Source organism: Spodoptera frugiperda, chromosome 25, assembly GCF_023101765.2.
Source record: "Spodoptera frugiperda isolate SF20-4 chromosome 25, AGI-APGP_CSIRO_Sfru_2.0, whole genome shotgun sequence".
NCBI lineage: Eukaryota > Metazoa > Arthropoda > Insecta > Lepidoptera > Noctuidae > Spodoptera > Spodoptera frugiperda.
Genome location: NC_064236.1, coordinates 17,805,582 through 17,831,637, shown reverse-complemented (window position 1 = coordinate 17,831,637; position 26,056 = coordinate 17,805,582). Strand labels below are relative to the sequence as shown.

Below are 26,056 nucleotides of genomic sequence, written 5' to 3'. Positions count from 1 at the left end.
TAGTCTATGCATATATTTATAATTCCCACGACTGTATCTACTTTATTATTTTTTGGTTTTTAGTACATTTATCTTAAACATTGCAATGTATGTTTCACATAAAACCGTTTAACTTAAAAAGTTTTTTTACCTATTTTTATTACCCGACTGCCAAGGAAGGGTTATGTTTTTCGCGCGTATCTTGTATGTATGAGCCTGTTACGGCGCCTACGACTTTCCAACTTAGCAAACCGCAAATATGTGTATAATTGCCATTATAATAATCAGGCGCCGCGCAGCGAGTTAACGGTGCTAGAAAATTAGCAATTCATTCTGTCAGCGGCCGCTCCTCTGTTAACATATATTTTTTATTATAAGTTTTAATTGTTAAAAAAGGGCTTTCATTTTGCTCCATTGTATATCCAAATATACATAATGGTGGCCCATGAGGGGAACTAACGCGTAAAATCAACAAAATATCGAAAATCGCGAAATAAATCAGCACGAAAAAGTTGGAGAAGAAATGTACGTTGGCGATTTGAAAACCGAGCTTATGGTGTGAAGACAGACAAGTAGCAAGGATCGTCGAGATAAAGGCAGCACACCACGGCGAGCAGTAGTGCAGCAAAAGCAGTACCTTGTGCAGTGGAATCAGCTAAAGATAAGTGCCCTTCCTTGACCGCCACATTGTCCTTTTCATACCAACATTCCAAGCAACCAAAATCATCCAACTGTTAAAAGGTGCCTTTCTATTGTGCAGATAATGTGGTTGTAAGCTAATTTAATCAATTACTTTAAACATTTGAGTGTTTTTCCGGTTATTTTACGTATTTAAAATCATAAAGTTTTATTCTTCTACCTACTTCAAAAATTAATTTGTCCACCAGATATAAATCAGCTTAGTCATAGCCCATTGTTAATACCATTAAATAAAACTTTCCAGGTTGTTTATCAGCTACTAGCAATCATTTGGCGACGGTGCATCACTGCGCTGCATTGTTATCAGCTGATTGCGAACCGGTTTCTTATCTACGGGCGCTCGCCGGCGAAACGAGGAGCGTGAGCTTTATACAATTAATTTATTACGTAGTTTTTGCATTCTATTAGTTTGCGTTCGTGCTAATTATTGTTTGCACGTTATTTAAATAACTTCACGATGCCTAGTGACTCAGTTGATAAAGTTTTAAGGCAGTTAATTACAAAGCGATCGTCCGCAAAGGGGCAGATTACTAAATTTAAAAATTATCTAGGCACTTTAGCATGCAAAACAGAATTGAGTAGTATTGAACTAACGGAATTAAGACTTAAGTTAGCCAAATTTGAAGCTTTGTCGATTCGAGTGGATGATTTGCAGGGTGAAATTGAGGTTTTGAATCCCGACAATATTGATAATGAAATTGAAGAACGCGAAATTATGGAACGAGATATTGTCATTAACATTGCCACCGCCAAAACAGTGATGGAAAAATTTACGAATGCATTAGAGTGTGAACAAAGGCGTGGTTCCGTTGTTGATAATTCTTGTTTTATGGAACATCAAGAATTTGGTTTGAAACTACCCCAAATAAAGATTGCCAAGTTTGACGGTGCATATTTCCGATGGTTGGAGTTCCGTGATACGTTTGAGAGTCTGATACACAAAAATAGTCGTCTGTCAGATATTCACAAGTTTCATTATTTAAATTCCTATTTAGAAGGTGATGCGGCTAGAATAATTTCCAATTTAGAGGTGTCTTCCGCTAATTATAGCGAAGCCTGGAAATTAGTCTGCAATCGGTACAACAACAAAAGAATGTTAATTAACCAGCACTTAAATGCATTATTTAGCGTAAAGCAGTTTCCACGCGAGTCAGAACGGTCGCTTAGGTTTTTAATAGATCATGTTACAAAACATTTGCGTGCATTGTCTAGCTTAGGACAACCAACAGATAAGTGGGATATATTACTCATCTTTATTTTATGTTCAAAATTGGACAGTAACACATTAACTAAATGGGAAGAATTCCGTAATACATTAGAAGCCGATGTGCCTACTTTAGACAATTTCTTTAAATTCCTTACCGATCGCGCGGATGTGTTAGAATCATTGAGTCGAAATAAAAGTGACAACGTGCCATCTAAAGCAACGCAATCTAATACTCGCACTAATTTCAATTCCAACAATAATTATAAGCAAACAAACAATGTTACTAAAACCTTTGCCAGTTCTAATATCAAACCAAATAAATCAAATATATTCTCTTGTGTGATATGCAACGAAAATCACAAAATATATGATTGCCCTACATTTAAGGCAATGAGCATCGACAGTAGGTTAAGTGAGGTGAATAAATACAAGTTATGCAACAATTGTCTTAGGCAAGGTCACCTGGCTAGCGAATGCCGTATGGGTCCCTGCCGTGAATGCAAAAAACGTCATAATAGTTTACTCCATCGTCCAAATACCTCTGCAAATAATTGTACCTCAATAGATGATTCCAATGAATCATTCGTTACTTTTAGTAAACAAAATTCAAATCAAATATTGCTTTCTACAGCTGTCATTGAAGTAATAAATCCAACAACACAACAAAGCAAAAAGGCTCGTGCACTGCTAGATTGCGGCAGCCAGTCATCATTCATCTCAAATTCATTAAAGGAAAAACTTGCTCTAAATTCGAACCCCATTGACTCACTAAAGGTCATAGGTATCGGCAATAATATTTCCACTAGTATAACGGAAAGTTGTAACTTACAAATAAAATCACTAAATAGCAAATTCATTACAAATTTATGCTGTCTTGTATTAAATGAGCTGACGGGTAAGCTGCCAAAGTACCCTGTCAACATTACAAAACTAAATTGGCCTAATAATATTGTATTAGCGGACCCTAAATTTTATGAACCAGCTTCTGTGGATATTCTAATTGGGGCTGATTTATTTTGGGATATCTTGGGCAATGAACAAGTATCGCTTGGTCCCAGCTATCCAAAGTTGAGAAACACTCAATTAGGCTGGATAGTATCCGGTCCTATTAATTTACCTAATGTTAATAAGCAGACCAGCTGCAATTATGCTATGGTTGGCACGCCTAAAGACAATAATCTTGAAATCGCACTCACCAAATTCTGGGAGTTAGAAGAGTTGCCTGCTAAAAGAATTGTGAGCGAGAAAGACAAGGCTTGTGAAAGTCATTTCATTAAAAATACATACAAAAATGAATCGGGTAGATTCGTAGTTAGATTGCCCTTAATAGATAGCAGTGACTGTCTAGGAGATACATCTAAATTGGCTAGAAAACGTTTACATTATTTGGAAAAAAGATTTAGAAGTAAACCTTTATTAAAAAGCGAATACACAAATTTCATCAATGAGTATGCCCAATTGGGGCATCTCTCCCCGGCAGCTGATATACAAGGTACACTCTATTATTTATGCCATCACGCTGTCCTTAAACAAGATAGTGAATCCACTAAGTTGCGTGTAGTGTTTGACGGCTCGGCACCCTCATCGTCTGGGTATGCTCTAAATGACATCTTGTTAGCGGGCCCAAATATACAAGACTCTCTTTTTGCCATTTTGATACGCGCTCGCCAATACAAATTTCTCCTAACTGGAGATATAGAGAAGATGTATAGGCAGATTTTGTTGGACGAAAGGGATCGCAATTTGCAGCGTATTTTATGGCGGGATGATGAGTCACAGCCCATCAGAGATTTCACGTTAAATACTGTAACGTACGGTACTGCAAGTGCTAGTTTTCTCAGCACTCGCTGTCTATGGCAGGTTGGTGAAGAGCAAAGTGATCCTCTTATCAAAGAAATTATCCAAAAGGATTTCTACGTGGATGACCTAATAACCGGAGCCAACAACGAGCAGCATTTGCATTATATACAGTGTTCCGTTGCTAGGGCACTTAAAAATAATTGTTTTAACCTAAGGAAATACAAAAGTAATAATACTTCACTATTTAACAATCTTGAAATAGACAAAAATGATAGTTTAACGATTAGTGAATCATCAAGCACTCTTGGTCTTGGGTGGAAACCATCCAGTGACACAATATATTTTCCAATAAAGCATGTTTCGTCGGATAATAAAGTACCAGTCGTGACAAAACGTTCAATTATGTCGAATACATTCAAAATCTTTGATCCCCTAGGTCTCTTGAGTCCGGTTGTAATAAAGCCCAAAATCATCTTACAGAACATCTGGCGACTAAAGCTAGACTGGGATGAACCGGTTCCAGATGAAATAAGGGATGACTGGTGTAACTTTACAATAAATTTACACTGTGTGTCGGACTTCGCCATTCCTAGATGGGTTCTGATTGACGAATCGACCGCAGTTGAATTGCATTCGTTTAGTGATGCTTCGCAGTCGGCTTATGGGGCATGTATCTATGTAAAATCATTCGATAGTAATAATCAATGTAGTGTAAAATTGTTGTGTGCTAAATCTAAAGTGTCTCCGTTAAAGCCAACCACGATTCCGCGTCTAGAATTATGCGCCGCGCTACTTGCCGCTAAACTGTGCAAGTCTGTGTTGGAGTCATTACGATACAAACCGACTAGGGTAATACATTGGTGCGATTCTAGTGTAGTGTTAGGTTGGATTAATAGTGACTTAACAAAACTTAAAACATTCGTAGCTAATCGTGCAAGCGAAATCGTAGACATGACTGTCCCATCTGCTTGGCGATATGTACCCACTGATGCTAATCCAGCTGATTTAATATCGAGAGGTATTAATCCTAAAAACTTACCTGCTATGGATTTGTGGTGGTCTGGTCCAAATTTCCTAATGAAAGATGAATCAGAATGGCCAGTTTTAGATGCTAATAAATTAAGTAACTTACCTGAGACAAAGGCGCACACAATAGTAATAGACGAACCTATAATAATTTTCGATAACTACTCATCATTTACAAAACTGCAAAGGGTATTAGCATTCGTTAAAAGATTTATACATAATTTAAAACATCCTGAAAATAAACGGGTAGGTATCTTATCAGCGGATGAGTTGCGTGATTCATTCCATACACTTTGTATTATAGCTCAACGAGAGTCATTCAGTAAAGAATATGATATACTGTCAAAAGGTAAATCACTGCCAACTAAAAGCAAAATTTTGTCCCTTTCCCCCTTCCTGGTGGAAAATTTAATGCGGGTAGGTGGGCGCCTAGATGCCTCAATCTACTCGTATGAAAAGAAACATCCTATATTGTTGCACGCTAGGCATAGGCTTACAAAATTGTACTTTGAAAAAGAACACATAAACGCCATGCATGCTGGCCCCCAGCTACTGCTGGCGACAGTAAGGGAAGTGGTTTGGCCGGTAGGTGGCAGACTTTTAGCGAGACGCACAGTAAATAACTGTGTGCGGTGTAGAAGGTTAAGAGGCAAACTTTTATGCCCAAAAATGGGTGAATTGCCGTCACAACGTGTTAACCCGGACTTTCCATTCTTATCTACAGGTCTAGATTTCGCTGGCCCCTTTTTCATTCTAAATCGCAAGGGCCGCGGAAGTCGCTTAATTAAATGCTATTTATGTATTTTCGTGTGTTTGCGTTATAAATGTGTGCACCTTGAAGCAGTCAGCGACTTAACTAAAGACGCGTTTATCATGACTCTCAGACGATTTATCGCGCGTAGAGGCAGACCATTGGAAATATTTAGCGACAATGGCCGTAATTTTGTTGCCGCTGCGAAAGAAGTAGGGAGCTTTATACAACAAAACAAAGAACCACTCTTTGACTTTGCAAGTCAGCAAGGCATCAAATTTAAATTCACACCAGCTTACGCTCCTCATTTCGGCGGCATTTGGGAAGCCGGAGTTAAATCCGCTAAACATCACTTACGTCGTGTGATGGGCAATAGTCATTTAACGTTCGAAGAGATTTCGACATTATTTGCACAAGTGGAGGCGATTCTTAACAGTCGTCCCTTGTGTCCCTTGTCATCCTCTCCTAATGACCTCCTCTCCCTATCTCCAGGGCACTTCATCATCGGGAGACCACTGACGGCACTGCCACCACCTGCTCTGGCGGACTGCCATGACAATCAGAGGAAGCGATACGAACATCTCGAAACCATAAGACAGCACTTTTGGAGACGATGGCAAAAGGAATACATATCGGAGCTGCAGCAGAGAACTAAATGGAAAAGCAATACTGCACAGCTAAATATAGGAGACATGGTACTCATATCTGAAGACAACACGCCGCCATTATGCTGGCGACTGGGTCGAGTTCTGCGGCTGATTCCTGGTCCAGACGGAATATCGAGGGTTGCAGATATCCAAACCATGAAGGGCTGCGTGCGGCGGTCTCTAACTCGTCTTTGCCCTCTACCCAACGCTGAGGAACTTCAGGATCGTTGAAAGGATTCTTTCAACGGGCGGGATGATGTTACGGCGCCTACGACTTTCCAACTTAGCAAACCGCAAATATGTGTATAATTGCTGTAGGGTATAGCTAAGGTACATTATAATAACAAACATTTATACGCATAAATAAACAAACATAAACATATCATTTACACTCATACATACATAAATACATACATAAATAAATATAAACATTTACATACATACAAATACACAAATACATATACATACAAACCTACATACTACATATATTACATTCACATTCTTACCATACATACTACTTTATAACTTTATTTCATCTATACACGGCCTTATGCCTGCGCACGTATGTACACGCCCTTAGCTATACCTACACACCGTCCGGCCGCTAGCGGAGCCCTGGCGCCCGCGTTGACAACATGCTCGGGACACTTCGGGAGTTCGCGGAGCCGTTCGGCACGCGGCGCGGCCGCCGCCTCCACCCCGCGCTTCACTCGCGCCCCTCGCTCGCCCACGTCAGTGACGTCAGTCCGCCTCGGCTAGCGATCGCGCGCGCATCCAAAAACTTACTCTCGCATTAATTTTATATAATTTCGTTGATCTCATAACTAAAACTGTATATTTTATTATTTTATCAATATAGTCAATTTAAAGTTAGTGTCTAGTATTTTATTTATCTCCTAATACTATAAACACTACATTGGGGATAGAAAATCCCAACGAACAACAGGCGGGCAGAACGCCCGCCAGGCTGATCACCTCGCCTGGTCGGAGGATCCTCCTTTTCTTAGGGAACTCTACTCTCTGTTCCCTAAATTGCCATTATAATAATCAGGCGCCGCGCAGCGAGTTAACGGTGCTAGAAAATTAGCAATTCATTCTGTCAACGTCCGCTCCTCTGTTAACATATATTTTTTGATTATAAGTTTTAATTGTTAAAAAAGGGCTTTCATTTGCTCCATTGTATACCCAAATATACACAGCCTAATATTCTTTATTACCTCATTTCTTCGAAACGGCTTGATGGATTTCGACAATCAGGGCATCGTTGGATTCGTCTTAATTACCCAAGTGTTCTTAGATATGTAACGTAAAACAAAAACCAACATGGCGGCCGTGAGGCGCCCTAGATAGAAGTAAAAAAAAAAAAAAATTATTTGCTACAATATGGGTATCAAATTAAAGAGCTCATCATGAGGATTCCAAAATGGTATATCACTGACATATAGAAAAAAAATACTATGTGCAATTAGGTTCTTTATTATCCAAACTAAATACTCGTATAGGTACTACGCGACGCGATTGACTAGCGGTTTCTGAACTGTCGTTTCGTGTCGCGGGTGAAATCTTGAGAAACACATAGCCGTATTATAACTAACTAAAAAACCCGACTGCATAAAAAACACTTTAAATAAAAACTGAAAAGTAAAAACAAGTCTAAAAGTGTAGATAGCAATGCTATTACCACAAAATTAAATAATTTCATAATCAATACACAAAAAATAATAATCTTATGCGAAACATAATTGAGTGTAACAATCGGGACCCATATTGAATGATTTTAGTCTAGTTTATTTAATGGGTCCCGACTGTTACACTCAATTATGTTTCGCATAAGATTATTATTTTTTGTGTATTGATTATGAAATTATTTAATTTTGTGGTAATAGCATTGCTATCTACACTTTTAGACTTGTTTTTACTTTTCAGTTTTTATTTTCTAGTTTTTAGTTTTTATTTCGCATTCTGTTTAATTCATTTAGTGCTTCATTTCAATTTCGCAAGGTTTCTTGCCCGTTAGTTTATTGCAGTCCAACTCCTCTATACATAGTCCCTGCAAAGATCTTACTCTACTAAGAGCCACGTAGGCTTGACCTTCTTCAAACAGTTTCTCACCTAAGTATACGACTGCGTGATCCACAGTGCTGCCCTGCATTTTAGAATTGTAGAAGCCCGTGATAGTATTAAAGGCAACATTCTTCTCAAGATGCGCCTGAGTCTTGAGGGGAAAACGCTAACGACATATCATTTTTATCCACCCTAATGCCATACAGTTCTCGGCACGTTTTAACCTTTCACCTTAACTTGGGTGGTGTACCGCTAACGACGTATCATTTTTAGCCACCCTAACGCCACACAGCCCTCAACACGATACAAAATCTTGACTTGGGTGGTGGATTCAGGCTGGATTAATCAGATAAGTAGGTACCTAAATTACAGATTCAATTTCTAAATTTAAATCTTATTATTATACGCCATTTAGTGGCTTTTTTTTTGAGGGGGGAAAATCATCCAATGACTTCTCCCGCCTTGGGTAAGGCGAGAGGGAGTGTCAGACTCTTACTGACTAAAAACCACCCCATTCCTTCTCATGCTTTTCGACCCGGAGCCCCGGTAAACCCGCTAGGTAGTCCGCAGCTCCGGATCAGGCATCAGCCCTACTGGGCCCCATCTGTGGTGGTCTGATGGCTCTTTGAGGCGCGCGCGGAACGCGACGCGCCGCACGCACGGGTCTGGTTCTGTTCGGGCGGCGAGCTACCCTTGCTCGTCGTCTGCAGACCCGCACTTACGGCGGCCGGAGATCGTCACGCGATCCCCGACGCCCGGAGTGTCTTTCGCGTCGGCTGGGGCGTGAGGAAGTTCGTTCCCTCACGCGTCCCGCCTCCTCCTTAGCTAGCATAACTGTTTCGCAGAAGGAGGAGACGGCATCCCAGTCCTTCTCGCTCCGCACCATGGCCTGAACCAGTGCCGGGCGCGAGAGGTCGCCGTCGCCGACCACATCCCTGAGGACTTGGCGGTGCTCAGCCCACGCAGGGCACACCGCCACCGTATGTTCTACCGTGTCCTCCGGGCGGTCCTGTGATGACACCCGGGCGTTTCCTCCCGCCCAATAAGGAACAGGAACCTACCGAAACTCCCATGTCCAGTAAGCACCTGCGTCAGGCGGTAGGTGAGGACGCCGTGGCGCCTCTCTAGCCACTCCTCAAAGAGGGGACTTACCGCTGCAATGACAGCGAGCCCAGGTTTCGCCCGGCGACACGCGTCGGCGCGCAAACTGAAGACGCGCGCCAGCACCTTCGCCTCCAAATCCCACGGCGGTGATCCGGCAAGGAGGTTCGCCGCCTCTCCGGAGATCGTGCGATATCCGCGGATCACTCAGATGGCCATGACCCTCTGAGAGGTGAGCAGCGCCCGAGCTGGTCGCCGCATCAGGTTCGGCGCCCACACAGCGGCGCCGTAGAGGGCCATGGACCGCACGATCCCCGCGTACAACCTCCGGCAGGAGGCATTTGGCCCCTCGAGGTTTGGCAGGAGCCGCTTAAGCGCAGACCCCGTCCGTTCCAACTTAGGAGCCAAACGTCGGAAGTGTTCCACGAAGTTCCATCGACTGTCGAGGACGAGTCCTAGATACTTCATCGTAGTCTCGACGCCGATGGGAACCCCTCCCGCCGTTATTTGGTGGCGCGTTCCCGCGGCCATGAAAGCACATACGCCATTTAGTGGCTGCGCCCATCTTAAATATTGAGCTTGTATAGTGCACTGTATTCTTCTTGTCAAGCCCTTTTATTTGATACCCATATTGTTGGGATTGATAAAAAATTGTTATCAGCCATTTGGTAGCGGCGGCCATCTTAGATTTCAATTTTGCATAGTAAATTGTATTCAACTTGTTGAGACCTTTCATTTAATACCCATATTGATGGGATTGATAAAACCTACGTTATCCGCCATTTTGTAGAGGCCGCCATCTTAGATTTAATTTTTTTTATAGTATATTGTATTCTGCTTGTTGAGCCCTTTCATTTGATACCCATATTGATGGGATTCATAAAACCTAAATTATCCACCATTTTGTAGCGGCGGCCATCTTAGATTTCAATTTTGCATAGTAAATTGTATTTTATTTGTTGAGACCTTTCATTTGATACCCATATTGATGGGATTGATAAAACCTACGTTATCCGCCATTTTGTAGCGGCCGCCATCTTAGATTTTTTTTTTATAGTATATTGTATTCTGCTTGTTGAGCCCTTTCATTTGATACCCATATTGATGGGATTCATAAAACCTAAATTATCCGCCATTTTGTAGCGGCGGCCATCTTGAATTTATAATGATAATGAATAAACATAATTGTATTGTCACCAAAATCCAAAGTGTACACAAAATTTCAGATTAATCGGTTGACAGGAAGAGGGTGAAATTTGAATTACTAAATTTGACCCAAGAAAGAATAAAACAAACGGGGTGAGCTAAATAAAACCGTTTAAAAATACCGGACAAATCTAGAAAATGAAAGACGAAAATAGAGAAACATTTATTGGCTCATTGTATATGAAACACCATGCGCATCCGACTCCAGGAAGAGACTACGAGGCCAATCCAGTTGCGGAAGGGCGTGAGACAGGGAGACGTTATATCTCCAAAACTGTTCACGAGCGCACTGGAGGACGTTTTTAAGCTCTTGGACTGGAGCGGACGCGGCATCAACATTAATGGCGAATACATCACTCATCTCCGTTGCGCCGATGACATAGTTGTAATGGCTGAGTCGCTCGCTGGAAGACCTGAACACTATGCTCAGCAACCTCAATATCGTTTCCCAACAGGTGGGCCTTAAAATGAACATGGACAAGACGAAAATCATGTCAAATATCCATGTTGCACCTATACCGGTTATCGTTGGTAACGATAACTCGAAGTTGTAGACCTCTACACATACCTGGGTCAGATCATCCAGCTAGGTAGGTCCAACTTCGAGAAAGAGGTCGCCCGAAGAATCCAACTCGGATGGGCAGCATTTGGGAAGTTACATGAAGTCTTCTCGTCAAAAATCCCGCAGTGTCTGAAGACCAGGATGTACAACTAGTGTGTGTTGCCGGTGATGAGTTACGGTACCGAGACATGGTCCCTAACTGCTGGCCTTTTAGAAAGGTTCAGAGTCGCCCAGCGCGCGGAGTATCTTTGCGCGACAAAATCCGAAATATGGCCAAAGAACAAGAGTTACAGACATAGCTCTCAAAATATGCAGGCTGACATGGCAATGGGCAGGCCACGTCACGAAGGACTGATGACTGCTGGGCCAGGAAGGTGACTGACACCATGGTTATTGGCAGAAATAAATTTGTGGCAGCTGTTCTCCTTCTGTGAACTGACATCTAGCTGTTTGTATTATATCCAACCATCAGACAAGTTGATGCTTATAATGAAAAAATTAGCAGTATGATATCAAAGAAACATCGCTTATACACGATTAATGCTATAGACGAATCTCGCGAGATTGCGACTAACGGTAAAAGGCCACCAGACAATGTTATTCCAAAGGACGTTAACAATTTTGGTGGACTATTGAAGACTGTCAAATTGAGTGTCGAGTCACGAATAATGTTAAGACGCAATATATCCGTTTCTGAAGGACACGTCAATGGAGCAATGGGTATTTTAAAAAAAAACTAAATGGCCTGCCCTCCGCCGAGACCAATTGGAAGAAGGGGAGCTTCCAGAAGCTGTACTCATTAAATTCGATGACCATTCTATTGGTCGTCGGTTAAAAGATAATAATGGTTGCATTGCCATACCCCCAGTGTGTGCCACTTATCAAGTCACAAGGGGATACGGAGATGTAGAGCGTCGAATGCTTCCCTTAATTTTGAGCTGGGCCGTCACTGTCCATAAGCTATAAGGCTCAACTCTTGAGCGAGCTGTCATAGATATAGGCAAAAAAATTTTTGCCAAAGGGCAGACTTATGTCGCTCTTAGTCGAGTGAAAAAACTGGAGGGCATTGTTTTGTCTCATTTACGGCGCCTTCCAATAACCTACCGATCGGTAGATTTGCCTACCCACATTTTGTATGGAGCTTATGTCAAAATTCTACCGCTGGTAGGCAAATCTACCGATCGGTAGGTTATTGGAATGCGCCGTTAGACACTAACAAATTATTAAGTAGTCCTCATGACGAGAGAGCATTAGCAGAAATGACGAGGCTGCGAAACTTGTAATAAGCTTTTGCCAGTGACTTTCTCTGCGTGGAAAAATGATTTTCTCAATGGTTTCGTTTTCCAAGGTCAGGCAGGAAATGTCATGAGTATCTATTCAGTACCTAAATTATATCTATTGTGAGATCACAAGATACAATACCAGTGAAAACATTTGAAGTTGGTTTTAATATTTTGTAAATGTAACTTTATATTAATAATATTAATATCTACCCATATTGACGCATAAGTACGTTACTTTCAAATGTATATTAACCTGATTAAACCCTGATTGAACCCTTACTTATGATCTGTGGGGCCGACAGCTGACAGTAACCTGTTCATAAGCTACATACATAGTCAGTTGTCAAACACACAAATAGATTAGATACGGTACCTACATATCCAGTCATGTAACTCAGACAGCACATCAAGCTACCCATCATTCTATACCAGATATGCTACTATCTGTCCTGAATTTTATGATTACTGAGAAAGATAAGCTAGTATGCATCACTTAAACGTATACGCAGAGCACATTCTGCTCATTTTTAAGGAGTTCCCTAGATTATCTTCCACATTTATGGTCAGACTTTGAAAACAATTATATGGGGCCACACTGACATCGTACTCTTTCAAACACAAAAAGAATTTCTCAAATCAGACCATAACTGCCGGAGATATGGATTAACATACATAAAAAAATACAGTCGAATTGAGAACGTCCTCCTTCTTTTGAAGTCGGTTAAAAAAGGATATAGGTTCCTATTACCAAATACTAAAACTATCATAAAGAGCAGGGATGCTGTATTTCTGGAATGTACTGTGAAGAGGAACTATGTCGCTCTAGAATTATCTGAAACAGAAAACAAAACATTAGATACACATTGTAAAAGTAATGAAGAAAGTTTAACGTCAAATAAGTCTAATGAAGAAAACAGGGAAGAATCTTATAACTCGGAAAGCTCAGATAAGTACTTACCAGAAAATAATATTGGTACTCTTCCTCGAAGCAACATAACATTGAGACCTAGAAATAGAAATAAAGAACAAACTTACCTTTGCTATGATGAATGCTCAGTGCCTGAGCAAGTGCCTGAAACATACAAAGAAGCTATTAAATATATGGAAAATTGTCAAAGTCAAAGTCAAAGCATTTATTTCAATTAATCCTAAATAAGGCACTTTTGAAACGTCAAATTGAATTGTCCGTCAGTCTGTCTGTCAGTGAAGCTAGGCGCTCGTTCCAAAGTGTAGCTTCGAATGGAGAAGAACGAGCAAGAAACTCCATCGTTACTCTTTTAAAAAAGAAGTTTTTTACAATTTCTCTGATACACTATTTATCTATTGTATATATATGTAGGAACAATGTAACTACAATACGTCAAAACTAACGGGACAATAAAACCAATTTGTAAAGAAAATAAAATAGCGGGTTATTTCAAACATAGTGCCCACATATGTACACTTACAATTTTGAAATAATGCTTCTATACAAATAATAATAATATATAATTTAATCTTTCACATAAAAAAAAATATATCTACTTGATGCCACAGGATCCCTAGACTGCATTGGAATAAATTAATACTTTAAGTTAACGTGTAACTAGTGATCGTATTTGAGCATTGTCTAGTGTGAGCGAGTGTCCAGTGGAGCCGGACCAACATGCTGCCACGCATTTTTATCCTCAATATAATCTGACAGTTTATAATATGCCTGTTTACACAGTTCACGCTTTATACAAGATTTAAATTTTTTCTCGTTCAGATTCAGTATGGTAGTTGGTAGTTTATTATAACATTTAACACAAAAACCCATGAAGGATTTCTGCACTTTGGACAATCGGAATTGCGGTATAGCCAACTTATTTTTACCTCTCGTATTAAGATTGTGTCTGTCGCTTCTTTTTTCAAACAATTGTTGATTTTTTCTTACGTACATAATATTTTCGTAAATGAATTGAGAAGGCACTGTAAGAATATTTATAGTTTTAAAAAGTTCTCTCAAAGATTCACGACGGGGCAAGTTATATATTGCTCGAATAGCTCGCTTTTGCAAAATAAAAATTGATTCTACATCCGCGGCCCGACCCCACAGCAAAATGCCGTAAGACATTATGCTGTGGAAATAGCTAAAATAAACAAGCCTTGCTGTATTTACATCCGTTAGCTGCCTAATTTGTCTGACTGCATAAGCAGCGGAGCTTAGTCTCCCCGAAAGTGCTTTTATGTGGGGCCCCCATTGTAATCTGTCATCTAGTGTGATACCCAAAAATATAGTCTCCTTAACAAATTCCAACTTTTGTCCGTTCAAAGCAACATAACATTCGTTATTTTGTACGTTTGGCAAGCAAAATTTAATACATTTGGTTTTTTTCTCATTAAGCGCTAAGTTATTAATAGTAAACCAATTATAGACATGAAGAATGGTGCTGTTTACGTCGTCAAAATTATTCATACGTCGACCTATCTTAAAAATCAATGATGTATCATCTGCAAACAGCACCATTTTTGGTTCATTTTCGAATATGAGTGGCAAATCGTTAATGTAGACTAAAAAAAGAAAAGGACCCAATATTGAACCCTGAGGAACGCCCATTTTTATCTCAGACCCTTGTGAATTAACCCCGTTTATATGAACTTTCAGCTGCCTATCCTCTAAATATGATTTCAATAGACGGAGCGCAGTGTTTCTAATCCCGTAATGATTTAATTTCAGCAAAAGTGTCTCATGATCAACGCAATCAAATGCTTTTGAGAGGTCGCAAAAAACACCTATGGCATCTTGTGCTTCCTCCCAGGCACCAAATATTTCTTTCATTAAAGTAACACCGGCGTCAGTTGTACAACGACCTTTAGTGAAACCATATTGCTGATGGTGGAAGATAGAGTTTTTATTAAAATGATGAAGCATCTGAGACAATATCAACTTTTCAAACACCTTGCTGAGGACCGGCAGAATAGATACAGGCCTATAATTATTAGGCTCTGTGGTTTCACCGCTTTTAAATAGTGGGATAACTTTGCTATATTTCATAAGGTCAGGGAAAACCCCGTCATCTATACTTTTATTAAAAATCATAGCCAGATAGGGCGCTATAGTATGAATAATTGTTTTACAGACTTTCACCGATAGTCCCCAAAGATCCTCAGTTGATTTTATCTTAATTTCTTTAAAAACTTTAACGATCTCTAGAGGATTCGTATATTGAAAACTGAAATCATCTTGACATGTTTTTACATTTTTTTTAAGCAAACTAGTTGAGAGTGCGGCTGAAGAATTTAAATCTCTAGTTATTTTAATAGGAATATTAGTAAAAAAATTTTCAAATTCCTGTGCTACATCATAATTTGAGGAAAATTGTCCATTGACTTCTCCCGCCTTGGGCGAGGCGGGAGGGATTGTCAGACTCTTACTGACCACCCCGTTTCTACTCCTGCTTTTTGAGCCGGAGCCCCGGTAAACCCGCTAGTAGTAGTCCGCAGCTCTGGATCAGGCATCTGCCCTACTGGGCCCCATCTGTGGTGGTCTGATGGCTCATTGAGGCGCGCGCGGGACGCGACGCGACGTACGTACGGGACTGGATCTGATCGGGCGGCGAGCTACCCTTACTCGCCATCCGCAGACCCGCACTTACGGTGGCCGGAGATCGTCGCGCGATCCCCGACGCGACGCCCGGAGTGTCTCTCGCGACGGCTGGGGCGTGAGGAGGTTCGTTCCCTCACGCGCCCCGCTTCCTCCTTAGCTAGCATGACTGCTTCGCAGAAGGAGGAGATGGCATCCCAGTCCCCCTCGCTCCGTACCATGGCCTGAAACAAAGCCGGACGCGAGAAGTCACCATCGCCGATCACTTCCCTGAGGACACGGCGGTGCTCAGTCCACGCAGAGCAGACCGCCACCGTAAGTTCTACTGTGTCCACCGGGCGTATCCGGTAAGCATCTGCGTCAGGCGGTAGGTGAGGATGCCATGGCGCCTCTCTAGCCACTCCTCAAAGAAGGGACTTACCACTGCAATGACAGTGAGCCTAGCCCTCGCTTGCGACAGTCGTTGCTGTCATCCCGCCATAAGATCGCGCCGGATCTCATCCCGCCACGCACTAATCTGGCGCGGCAGTGGAGTTTCGCGCGCGAGCACCTTCGCCTCCAAATCCCACGGCGGTAGTCCAGCAAGGAGGTTAGCCGCCTCTCCGGAGATCATGCGATATCTGCAGATCACCCAGATGGCCATGACCCTTTGGGACGTGAGCAGCCCCCGAGTTGGCCGCCGCATCAGGTTCGACGCCTACACAGGGGCGCCGTAGAGGGCCATGGATCGCACGATCAACGTTCAACTTGACGTTAAAACTGCTTTTCTGTATGGGGAACTAGAAGAAAACATATACGTGTATCCCCCCGAAGGTCTAATACATGAACCAAATAAAGTATGTAAATTGATAAAGTCCCTGTATGGTCTTAAACAAGCACTACGGTGCTGGAATACTACATTCAATTCTGTATTTCAGAAATTTAGCTTCACAAACAGTAAAGCAGATCAATGTGTATATGTTGCAAATATTAAATGTACAATGTGTTATCTCTGTATTTATGTGGATGATGAGGTTTTATTTTCTAAATCAAAGTCAGAAAACAGTATTTGATGTGACAATACCTGGAAATTTTGTTGGAATGGATATTCTAGTATCTCACAATTACATCTTCATACATCAATCCAAGTATATCAAACAGTTCCACAGATGGGGCCCAGTAGGGCTGATGCCTGATCCGGAGCTGCGGACTACCTAGCGGGTTTACCGGGGCTCCGGCTCGAAAAGCAGGAGAAGGAACGGGGTGGTTTTTAGTCAGTAAGAGTCTGACACTTCCTCTCGCCTCGCCCAAGGCGGGAGAAGTCATTGGATAATTTTCCCCCCTCAAAAAAAAAAAGTATATCAAACAGTTACTAAATAAATTTGATATGAATAATGCTAATCCCAACAGCGTTCTTCATTCAAAACTAGAGAAAAGTGAGCACCCCCCTGAGAAGAATCCTTCTTATAGAGAAGTTGTTGGTTCTCTGATGCATCTTGCCATTGTAAACAGACCAGGCATAATGTTTGCTGTGAGGCTGGTAAGTAGATTTTTGAATTGCTACAATCAAACTCACTGGACAGCTGTTAAGAAGATTTTAAAGTATCTCAAAGACACCATCAAGTATGTGCTACCGATCAGAAAAATCTTCTGAATTATATAGTAGACTATAGTGATGCTGACTATGCTAATGACATCACAACTAGAAGGTCAACAACTGGATACATGTTTATGAAATGTGGAGCTGCTGTAACATGGTGCAGTCAAAGGCAACACACTGTCGCTCTGTCGACTACAGAAGCAGAATTTATGGCGGCCTGTGCTGCCACCAAAGAAGCCATTTGGATTAAACAGTGATTATATTATGATCTTGGTGAATTTGAGCAACAAGTAGTAATGAGGTAGTTAATATACATGTTAAAAAAATAATTTATAGCCTATAGCACTCAGGAATAATGTAGCTTTCTACCAGTGACAAAATTTTTAGGATTGAATCATTAGTTCCAGATATTACCCCCTACATACAAACTTACAAATTTTACCTCTTTATTATAAAGATGTAACTAGTATAGATCTATTAAGTGTGCGATAAGGCAGGGTATCAATTGCACGATTACCTTGTGATTTACCTCAATGATGAAAAATACGCAGTATGAAAACCTCAATACTTGGGAAGTCTCGCGTACTGGCTGCATGACAACTTCAAACTTCGCGCACTGCGAAAACAGAACATTTACTTAAATCTGACAGTATGATATATGTCACTTTGCATTAATGAAAAAATTATAAGTGTTATAATAAAATAAGATGGAAACATTAACTAGAATCTCCACAACATTCGAAAACGTAAGAACCAATATAAAGTGTAAGAACTCGTCTGAGCGTCTCCAAAATTTGAAAAAGGACATCCAAGCCCTTACCAATGATTTGGTAGTCTTAGGTAAGGAGAATCATGACCAATATATAAGATCTTTGGCTATGGAAGGCTACCTTGCACTCCTGTCTGTTAAAACAATGCCTTTATCACTCATCGAGAAAAAAAACATGCTACAAACGTCTTTCGAAAAATTGAAACAGTTCGCGTTAAGAAAGGAATGTCTTTTCATAATGCTGAGAATACAGAATCTTCTATGCTACTACTTGATTCAGCTAGACAAGAACAACAACGCTCGCGAGATCCTCGAGAGTATGGAAGATCTGTACGACCAGATCAGCAAATCTCAACCCGACGACTTTCTTGATGCTGAAGACCTATTTACAGTGGAGATAGTGAGAAACATCAAACGTGTGAATCCAGAGAAAATTGACAAAGTCATCACTAATAACGTCCAAATGCAAGCATTTCTGTACAATAAAATGAACCTCCCTCAAAAATACACCCTGTATAACCACACGGCTCTTCGTAGGCAATTAGAAATGAAGGATGGCACTCCACAAGACTGGGCCTTACGGACGGCGCGGCTGGGCAATTATTTCACCTACCTTAACCAAATTGGCAATGCCCGCCATCACCTGTGTGCCGCCTACCACGTATTAAGGACATGTCACGATAACTGTAAACTTATGCCTGAAGAATTCGTATTACAAAAAACAGATTTTGAAATCCACTTCCTGGAATTGAGCCATCACTGGGTCAAATACGGACTGACGCTCTTCAAAATGTCTAAAAAGAAAATTTTGAACAAATACTTTGCTCAAACTTCAACGGGTGCAGTCTCAGATCTATGGAAGACTGTGGACTTGATGGAAGATGCGCCGGATAACTCAGAGAAGATCGACGAGGAGTTTGCTAAAGATCTGGGTGCTGAAAAGTCTGGAAAGGGAGATTGTACACCTGAGAAACTGTTCACTTTCCCATCATTGGATTTGAAAGAGATAGAAGCCAAAGTTCCACTGGAGAGTGTTTGCAGCGTTGAGGATGCAAAAAAGTTATTCGCTTTTATTTATAAGTGGTTAATGAGGGCTAAGCATTTCTATGACTTTGAACATAATTCAGCTCAGTACATATCGTGCTGCTTGCAGCTGGCAGAACTGTACGAGCACTTGGCTTTCTTCGAGCGTAACATCGATAACCAGTACAGTATTCAGAAGAGACGTGCCAACGTGCTGGAAACGCTGAACTCCTTGTTGAAAAATTGTGACAATGTTATGTCGGTCCAGATTGACGTGATCAGGGAGCTGTCCCAGGTACAACTGGAGCTGATGGCGCTCAATTTGCAGAAGTTATGGCGCGAAGAGTCTCATACGAATATATTTAATATGGAAAATGATGCAGATTCTATTATTAACTCTCTAGATTCCGAATCCAACAAGACTCTGACGGAGAAAGCTCTAAACACGTCGAGTAAGAACATGTTTTTGAGGAAAATGGAAGCTGCAACTTCCATTAACGGGAAGCTATATCGGCTGAGCGGGCAGCTGCTAGCACGCTCTCCGTCGCAGTTAAGCTTTAGTACAGGAATACTAAAAAACTAACTTAATATGTTAAAACATAATATAATCTATGTGAAAAAAAATACAAACGTTAGAATAAAGGTACGCGTCCGCAGGCCCGCATCGGAAGTATCACACGCACCGCACGCAACGGATTTTAGTTTGCCTTAATCTTTATATCTTTATAATTATATATAATTCTTCTGTAAGTGTGTATGTCACTGAACTTCTCTTAAAAGACTGGACCGATTTTGATGTAATTTTTTGTGTGTATTCAAGGGGATCTGAGAATGGTTTAGATTCACAATTTTGTGCGCTGGACAATGTTTTTTAAATTAATATTTAACTTATTAGTAGTTGTTGATTTTGGAATGTTTTACATTGGATCCGACAAATTTTCAAATTAAAGACGTGTATACAGGACAACGTCTGTCGGGTCCGCTAGTAAGTACATAAACTCCAACAACTGCAACTGCATCCGATGCGGGCCTGTGGACGCTTACCTGAAAGGATTTGTCGGGAAATGAATATGCGACTTTTACAGTTAACTTTGAAATTATTAATTATAAAATAATAATTATACGTATTTATAATACAATTAAAAATGAAACACAATTTACTTTGTACTTTGGTCATTATTTTTATCTAACATAATAAATAAATAAATTCAATATGATATTTATCATTTGTATACACGTAATAATGCTGAAAGAGTATTTTCATATATACATACATATCGTTACGCCTTTAATCCCCGAAGGGGTAGGCAGAGGTTACATTATGGCACGTAATGCCATTGTGTACACCCACTTTTCACAATTTATGTTGTGAGTCCCATGTAGGTGGTGAGCCTATTGCCATATACCGGGTACATTTCCAGACTCCGTGCTACCACTGAGAAATTTTTCGAAAAAAGCCCAGTAAGCGCTCGTGCACACGATGCCGCCACAGTGTAACGGTGCGGCGTCGGCGCGGCGACGGCGCGGTGACGGCATCGTGTGCACGAGCCCTATTACTTCGCCCGACCCGGGAATCGAACCCGAGACCCCTTGCCCGGCAGTCGCAGTTGCAACCACTCGGCCAACGAGGCAGTCTTAATTCTCTTATTTCGTTTTATGGCTTCGCTCGCGTAGAATTTGGTCTGCCACATTAAGTTACGTGACATTTTTTTTAAATACTGTACTGTACTGGTAAAACGGGGTGTTTTACCATTAATATCAATATATAAATAAAAATAAATAAAATAAAAAATAAATATATCAAAATATCAATATCAAAAGAATAGGGACCGAGAGGTGAATAGGGACAGAAAAGGGGTGAATAGATACTATGAAGAATTTTCCTGTACCTATTCACCCCTCTTCTGTTTCTATTCACCTCTCGATCCCTATTCACCCCATTTTACGGTACCTTCACATCGTACATCCCAGATTTCTAACTCCAAAATTAGTTTCCATACAATCTTTGAACTCCTATACGGTATAGGAGTTCAAAGATGAGATGTATAGGCTATACCTAATATTTAGAGGGTATCTCTTGAGGGTGGAATTATCTGAATTCCTTTCTAAGTACTCATTATTTTAAGTTATAATGAACACTGCAAATTTCGAAATGCTAAGTCCACTGGTTTCTTCATCAATCTTTACCTGTATGGTGTGTTTATAAAAAGTAGGCTTGAGATTATCCTATCCAGCACAACCGGATTACTAAACACTGACAACTAAACAGGTCGGACCCATGTTACTTGCATTTAATCACTACATTAGTATAAAACAAAGATGCTTTCTGTTTCCCTATGAATGCTTATTTTTTTTAAAACTACGCAACGGATTTTGCTGCGGTTTTAGGGTTCCGTACCCAAAGGGTAAAATGGGACCCTATTATTATTACTAAGCCTCCGTCGTCTGTCTGTCCGTCTTCAGGCTGTATCTCATAAACCGTGATAGCTAGAAAACTGAAATTTTCACAAATGATTTGTATTTATGTTGGAAAAATAAGGATTAAGTATATATTAAGGCGCTGTGCATAGTCAAAATAGGATTGATTCAACAGATTTTTTTGCCCAATGTTTACATGTTAGAGCAACAAAAAAAATATATGTTAATCTTGATCATTTTTATGAATGGACCACCTTCTTCAAAACACGATTTCTATAAATTTTCTCGATAAAAAAAAATCATAAACTAACCATTCAAATTGAAATTCTAGCCATTGTAACTATATTATTTATGAACATATCTTAATAAAATTTATAACAGTGACGTAATTTAAAATAATAAAGGGATCTGCCTTATTTATTTGTCGATTGAAATGAGATGTTTGTAAGAATTAATATAATTCATGATAAATAACTCAGAACGAATCGAACAAAACGTCGTCCGATCATGACATCTATTCGTTTCTCTTTCATTCCTACGCGGACCGGCAGTGACCGCTGAGGCGCGCTGCTTGGTGGACCTATGTCAGTTTGTGTCAATCGCCGCTCAGAAAATAATCATTCACTAACATATCTTTTTGCTGTTTGTAATATTTTATTTTGTAATTAGCTTTTTCTAAGTTGGGTTGTCAGTATATTTTTTTGTACGAAATCGATTTAAAGTTATGTAAATACAATTAATTTTTTCATATACTATTACCGCGTAGCATGGTGCAGATGACACATTCAGTAACGTTCCGTACCATTCTTGAAAGGAGAAGGGGACTTTTGGGCCCAGCAGTTAACTAGTTGAAATGTATATTAAAAAAACCGTCATATTTTTCTAAAGGAAATCACAAAATATGGTACCTTGTTTCTATCTGGGAAGCGAGAAAACTTAAATTAAGTTATAAAACATTAATGATTATTTAATCATTTATGCGTATAAGTACTCTGTGATTTAAACTTCTTACAACACTTCTGTCTGATATCAGTCAGTCATCGATTGACAGATGACACTTGTTTGTTGTGTTTCGTTCTAAATGCGCACGTATTTTCCATGTTTTATTGTTAAACCCCACGACCTCGGCTTTATAAAGGATTTTTGACGGATCTTGCATCTCTAAATTACCTTACTCTCTATTTTGGACAACTGTTTAAGCCTATCAATCGGATATTGACGACATGGATCGCTGTGTAGATTGTACGATTGCGACTGGTCGCAGTAACTCTATTGGCAGAAGAGTCTTGGAAGATGAGGCGATTTTATCAGTTATTCGTCAGTGGCGTGCATCTCAGCCTGTATAATATGGTATCTCAGTTGGGAAAGATACCAAGAAAATATACGTACCCCGCCCCCTACACAATTCTTAGATGACATTCTCCTAATTATTGAAGATGAATAATACATATTTTATACATAATTGGTGTTTTATTTATATATCCTCCTGTCCGTTTTTTAGTTTTTAAAAGATTAGTGCCTACTGCTTCTAAGTGCCTATGTTTGCACCACGTTTTTTAAACGCGCCGTCGACGCGCGTTTTTAGCGATACTGACGCGATACTTGCGTGCGTATCGCGTCTGTATCGCTACAGACGCGATAGTTAGACGCGGCCTGTAGACCTTTGCACACCTGACGCGCGTGTGTAGCGATACAGACACGCGTGTGTAGCGATGCGGAAGCGATGCAAACGCGCGTGTTATCGATACACACGCGCTGGTGCCGCGCGTTTGTATCGATACAAACGACAACAAACTGCACTGTAGGAGAAAAACGTCCGGCGACGCGCGTTTGCAAAACGCGCGTCGCCGGCCGTTTATAAAACGTGGTGTGCATAGGCCCTAAGTATAGAATATTGAATGTAAAAACTTGTCTTCGACTGTAGCGACTGTTCGGGGCACTGGAGAGCCAAACGTGTCAGATCTTCGACACGTCACACACGCTCCTTGCTTAAAACCAAAATTATTTACTTATTATTCGTCCAAACTCATATTATTATCTGAGTCAGGATCATCTGAATCTGTATCTGTATATTGACATTATATACACGCAGATACACTGCACAACTAAACAACACACTTTAATAACAAAATTAAAGAGAATTCAATGTATGCTGCGAGTATCGATAGCGATAAAAAAAGACCTTTCTAATGTCCATCCCTAATCATGTGGTACTGAGAGACGTCAACGTCATACAGGCAACTGTCACTAGCGCAAAAACTATAGTAGTACCGTAAAACATGGCAACTTTACCATATTTTGGAACAAAAATCGAAATATATTTTTAACCATAAGACGCATAGAAACCAAAACTATATATTTAGAATTGTAGTCTATCTGGCTCACTTTACTGTAATCGTCATTATATACAAACGCTTACTTTAGCCGTAGTAAAGAAAAAACAACATGGGTAAAGATACCAAATTTTTGGCAACTTTACCTACGCGCCGTATTCATCGTGTATTGCATATTAAAGAGTTGTTGAGGTACAGAGGGCTTCATCTAGGACCTCTTCGTATTATAATGCAAACAATATGAGGAAATCTATAAAGATAACGGCTACACAGACAGTAGGTATAGTTGCCACGGGTTTCATCGTAATTTACATACAAATAATTTGTTACGCTCGGGGTTGTCAAAAAATGAGAATTTTTTTTATGACATGTATATTTAAAAAAAAAATTATAAACCTTAAACCTAAAGTAAAAAAAAGCATAAATATCTGACAAAAATATTGTTCCCTTTTAAACTAAATTAAGTTCTAAAATTTTAAGTATTTATGTTTAAAATTGTATAAAAAAGGCTACAAAATAATGTTTAATCTTTTGACTTTTTAATTTTTTGACTTCACTATCTCCATAGCTAATTTTAACATTACTTTCGTATACTTTTTATATTGTCTAGCTCCGAGTTTTCTGCGGTTTTGTTTCATGTGAGCCATTTTGGCTCTAAAACAAAAGGTATTATTAAATACATTATAACTTATCATCCAGGATATTCACTATTATGCTGGGAAATTTAGGTATTCGAAAATGGTTACATACACACAAACAAGGAAAAAAACATTTATTGCCAACCCTAACTGTAGGTAAAGTTGCCACAAAGCAGGCCGTGGCAACTTTACCTAACCTGTGTCAACATTACCGAAGTGATTATTTATCAACAAATTAAAGAAAAAGCAATTGCTGACATTACAACAGTAATCCCAACTATATTATACATACAAGATCAAAATTTCACTCACCTGTGACAAATAATTTAGGCTCTGTGAGCACAATTTAGGAACTACTAACTTTTAGCACATTTTCACGCACTACACTGTAACGGCCATTACTGGCATAATAGCAGTCTTACGTCTACGCAAAATATAGTAAATATTTCCTTTTAAAGTCTAAAAAATACTACTATTACAAAACAGAATTCTAGAGGGTAGATTTTTAGATAAATGAGTTTATACTGAATACCTATAGTATGGTAAAGTTGCCAAGGGTCTGGTAAAGTTGCCATAGTTTACCGGTAGTAAGTTTGTGTAAATTGTTGTTCGATTTCGGTTTTAGTCATAAAAAAGTAATAAAAAAAATAAATAAAAATAAAATAAAAATGTATACAACATAATATTGAAAAAATAAGAAAACAAAAACTAATACGAGTAATGAGATTCGATCTTAAGGATCACGGAACGCGAATCTAGACAGCAACGCACTGGGCCACTCGTCCATGAAACTACAGTAGCGAAATTACGCTCCTAAATAAAATGGAATACGCGTATCAATGACATTTGCACGGTGCACCCCTCAGTACACGAGACCCACTTCACCTGCTTCACCCCCTCAAATACATAAAAGTTGTCTATTCACCGCGCCTTAAGGGGGCTCCCATACAATAAACGTGATATTTTAGCCGTTTTTTATAGACAATGGTCCGGAACCGTATGAATTTCTTAAGATGCTGTTTGGATTAGTCAATGCTCCGGCTATATTTTACTGTTTAATTCAAATGACACGTCTTGAGAAGGTAGATCAAAATATTGCTTTGTATCTTGACGACATTTTGTTGCCAACTGTATCTTTATAGGAGGGATTAAAATTACTGGAAAAAGTTCTGCAACTATTAACAGTTGAGCAATCGAGGAAGATGTTACACAAATCCCTTGTGTATTAAAATCATAAATAACTAGCTGATGCCTGCGGCTTCTCTCGCGTGTATTATGGACTTTGTAATGAATAAAAGTAGCCTTAGTTATTCCTTTACCTAAGCAACCTGCCAATTAAAGTCCCGTCAAAATCGGTCCGGCTATTTCAGAGATGAAAATAAGTAAAGTATTTTAAACACGCTTAT

The 26,056-nt window shown here is 39.9% G+C and overlaps 2 protein-coding genes across 2 annotated transcripts; both read left to right on the top strand.

Annotated features, from left to right (window-relative positions):
• The first annotated feature begins 202 nt into the window (after window positions 1-202).
• LOC118266414 (uncharacterized) lies at window positions 203-6,983 on the top strand. The gene has a single exon (XM_035579865.2). The coding sequence runs from the start codon at window positions 1,136-1,138 to the stop codon at window positions 6,338-6,340; it is 5,205 nt and encodes a 1,734-aa protein (XP_035435758.2). The 5' UTR covers window positions 203-1,135; the 3' UTR covers window positions 6,341-6,983.
• An 11,113-nt stretch (window positions 6,984-18,096) lies between these two features.
• Window positions 18,097-20,473, top strand: LOC118278918 (KIF-binding protein-like). The gene has a single exon (XM_050703998.1). The coding sequence runs from the start codon at window positions 18,177-18,179 to the stop codon at window positions 19,842-19,844; it is 1,668 nt and encodes a 555-aa protein (XP_050559955.1). The 5' UTR covers window positions 18,097-18,176; the 3' UTR covers window positions 19,845-20,473.
• The last annotated feature ends 5,583 nt before the right edge of the window (window positions 20,474-26,056 follow it).

Excerpts from the sequence above, each read along its gene's own strand:
- LOC118278918 (XM_050703998.1), top strand. The coding sequence starts at position 18,177 with ATGGAAACATTAACTAGAATCTCCACAACATTCGAAAACGTAAGAACC.
- LOC118266414 (XM_035579865.2), top strand. The coding sequence starts at position 1,136 with ATGCCTAGTGACTCAGTTGATAAAGTTTTAAGGCAGTTAATTACAAAG.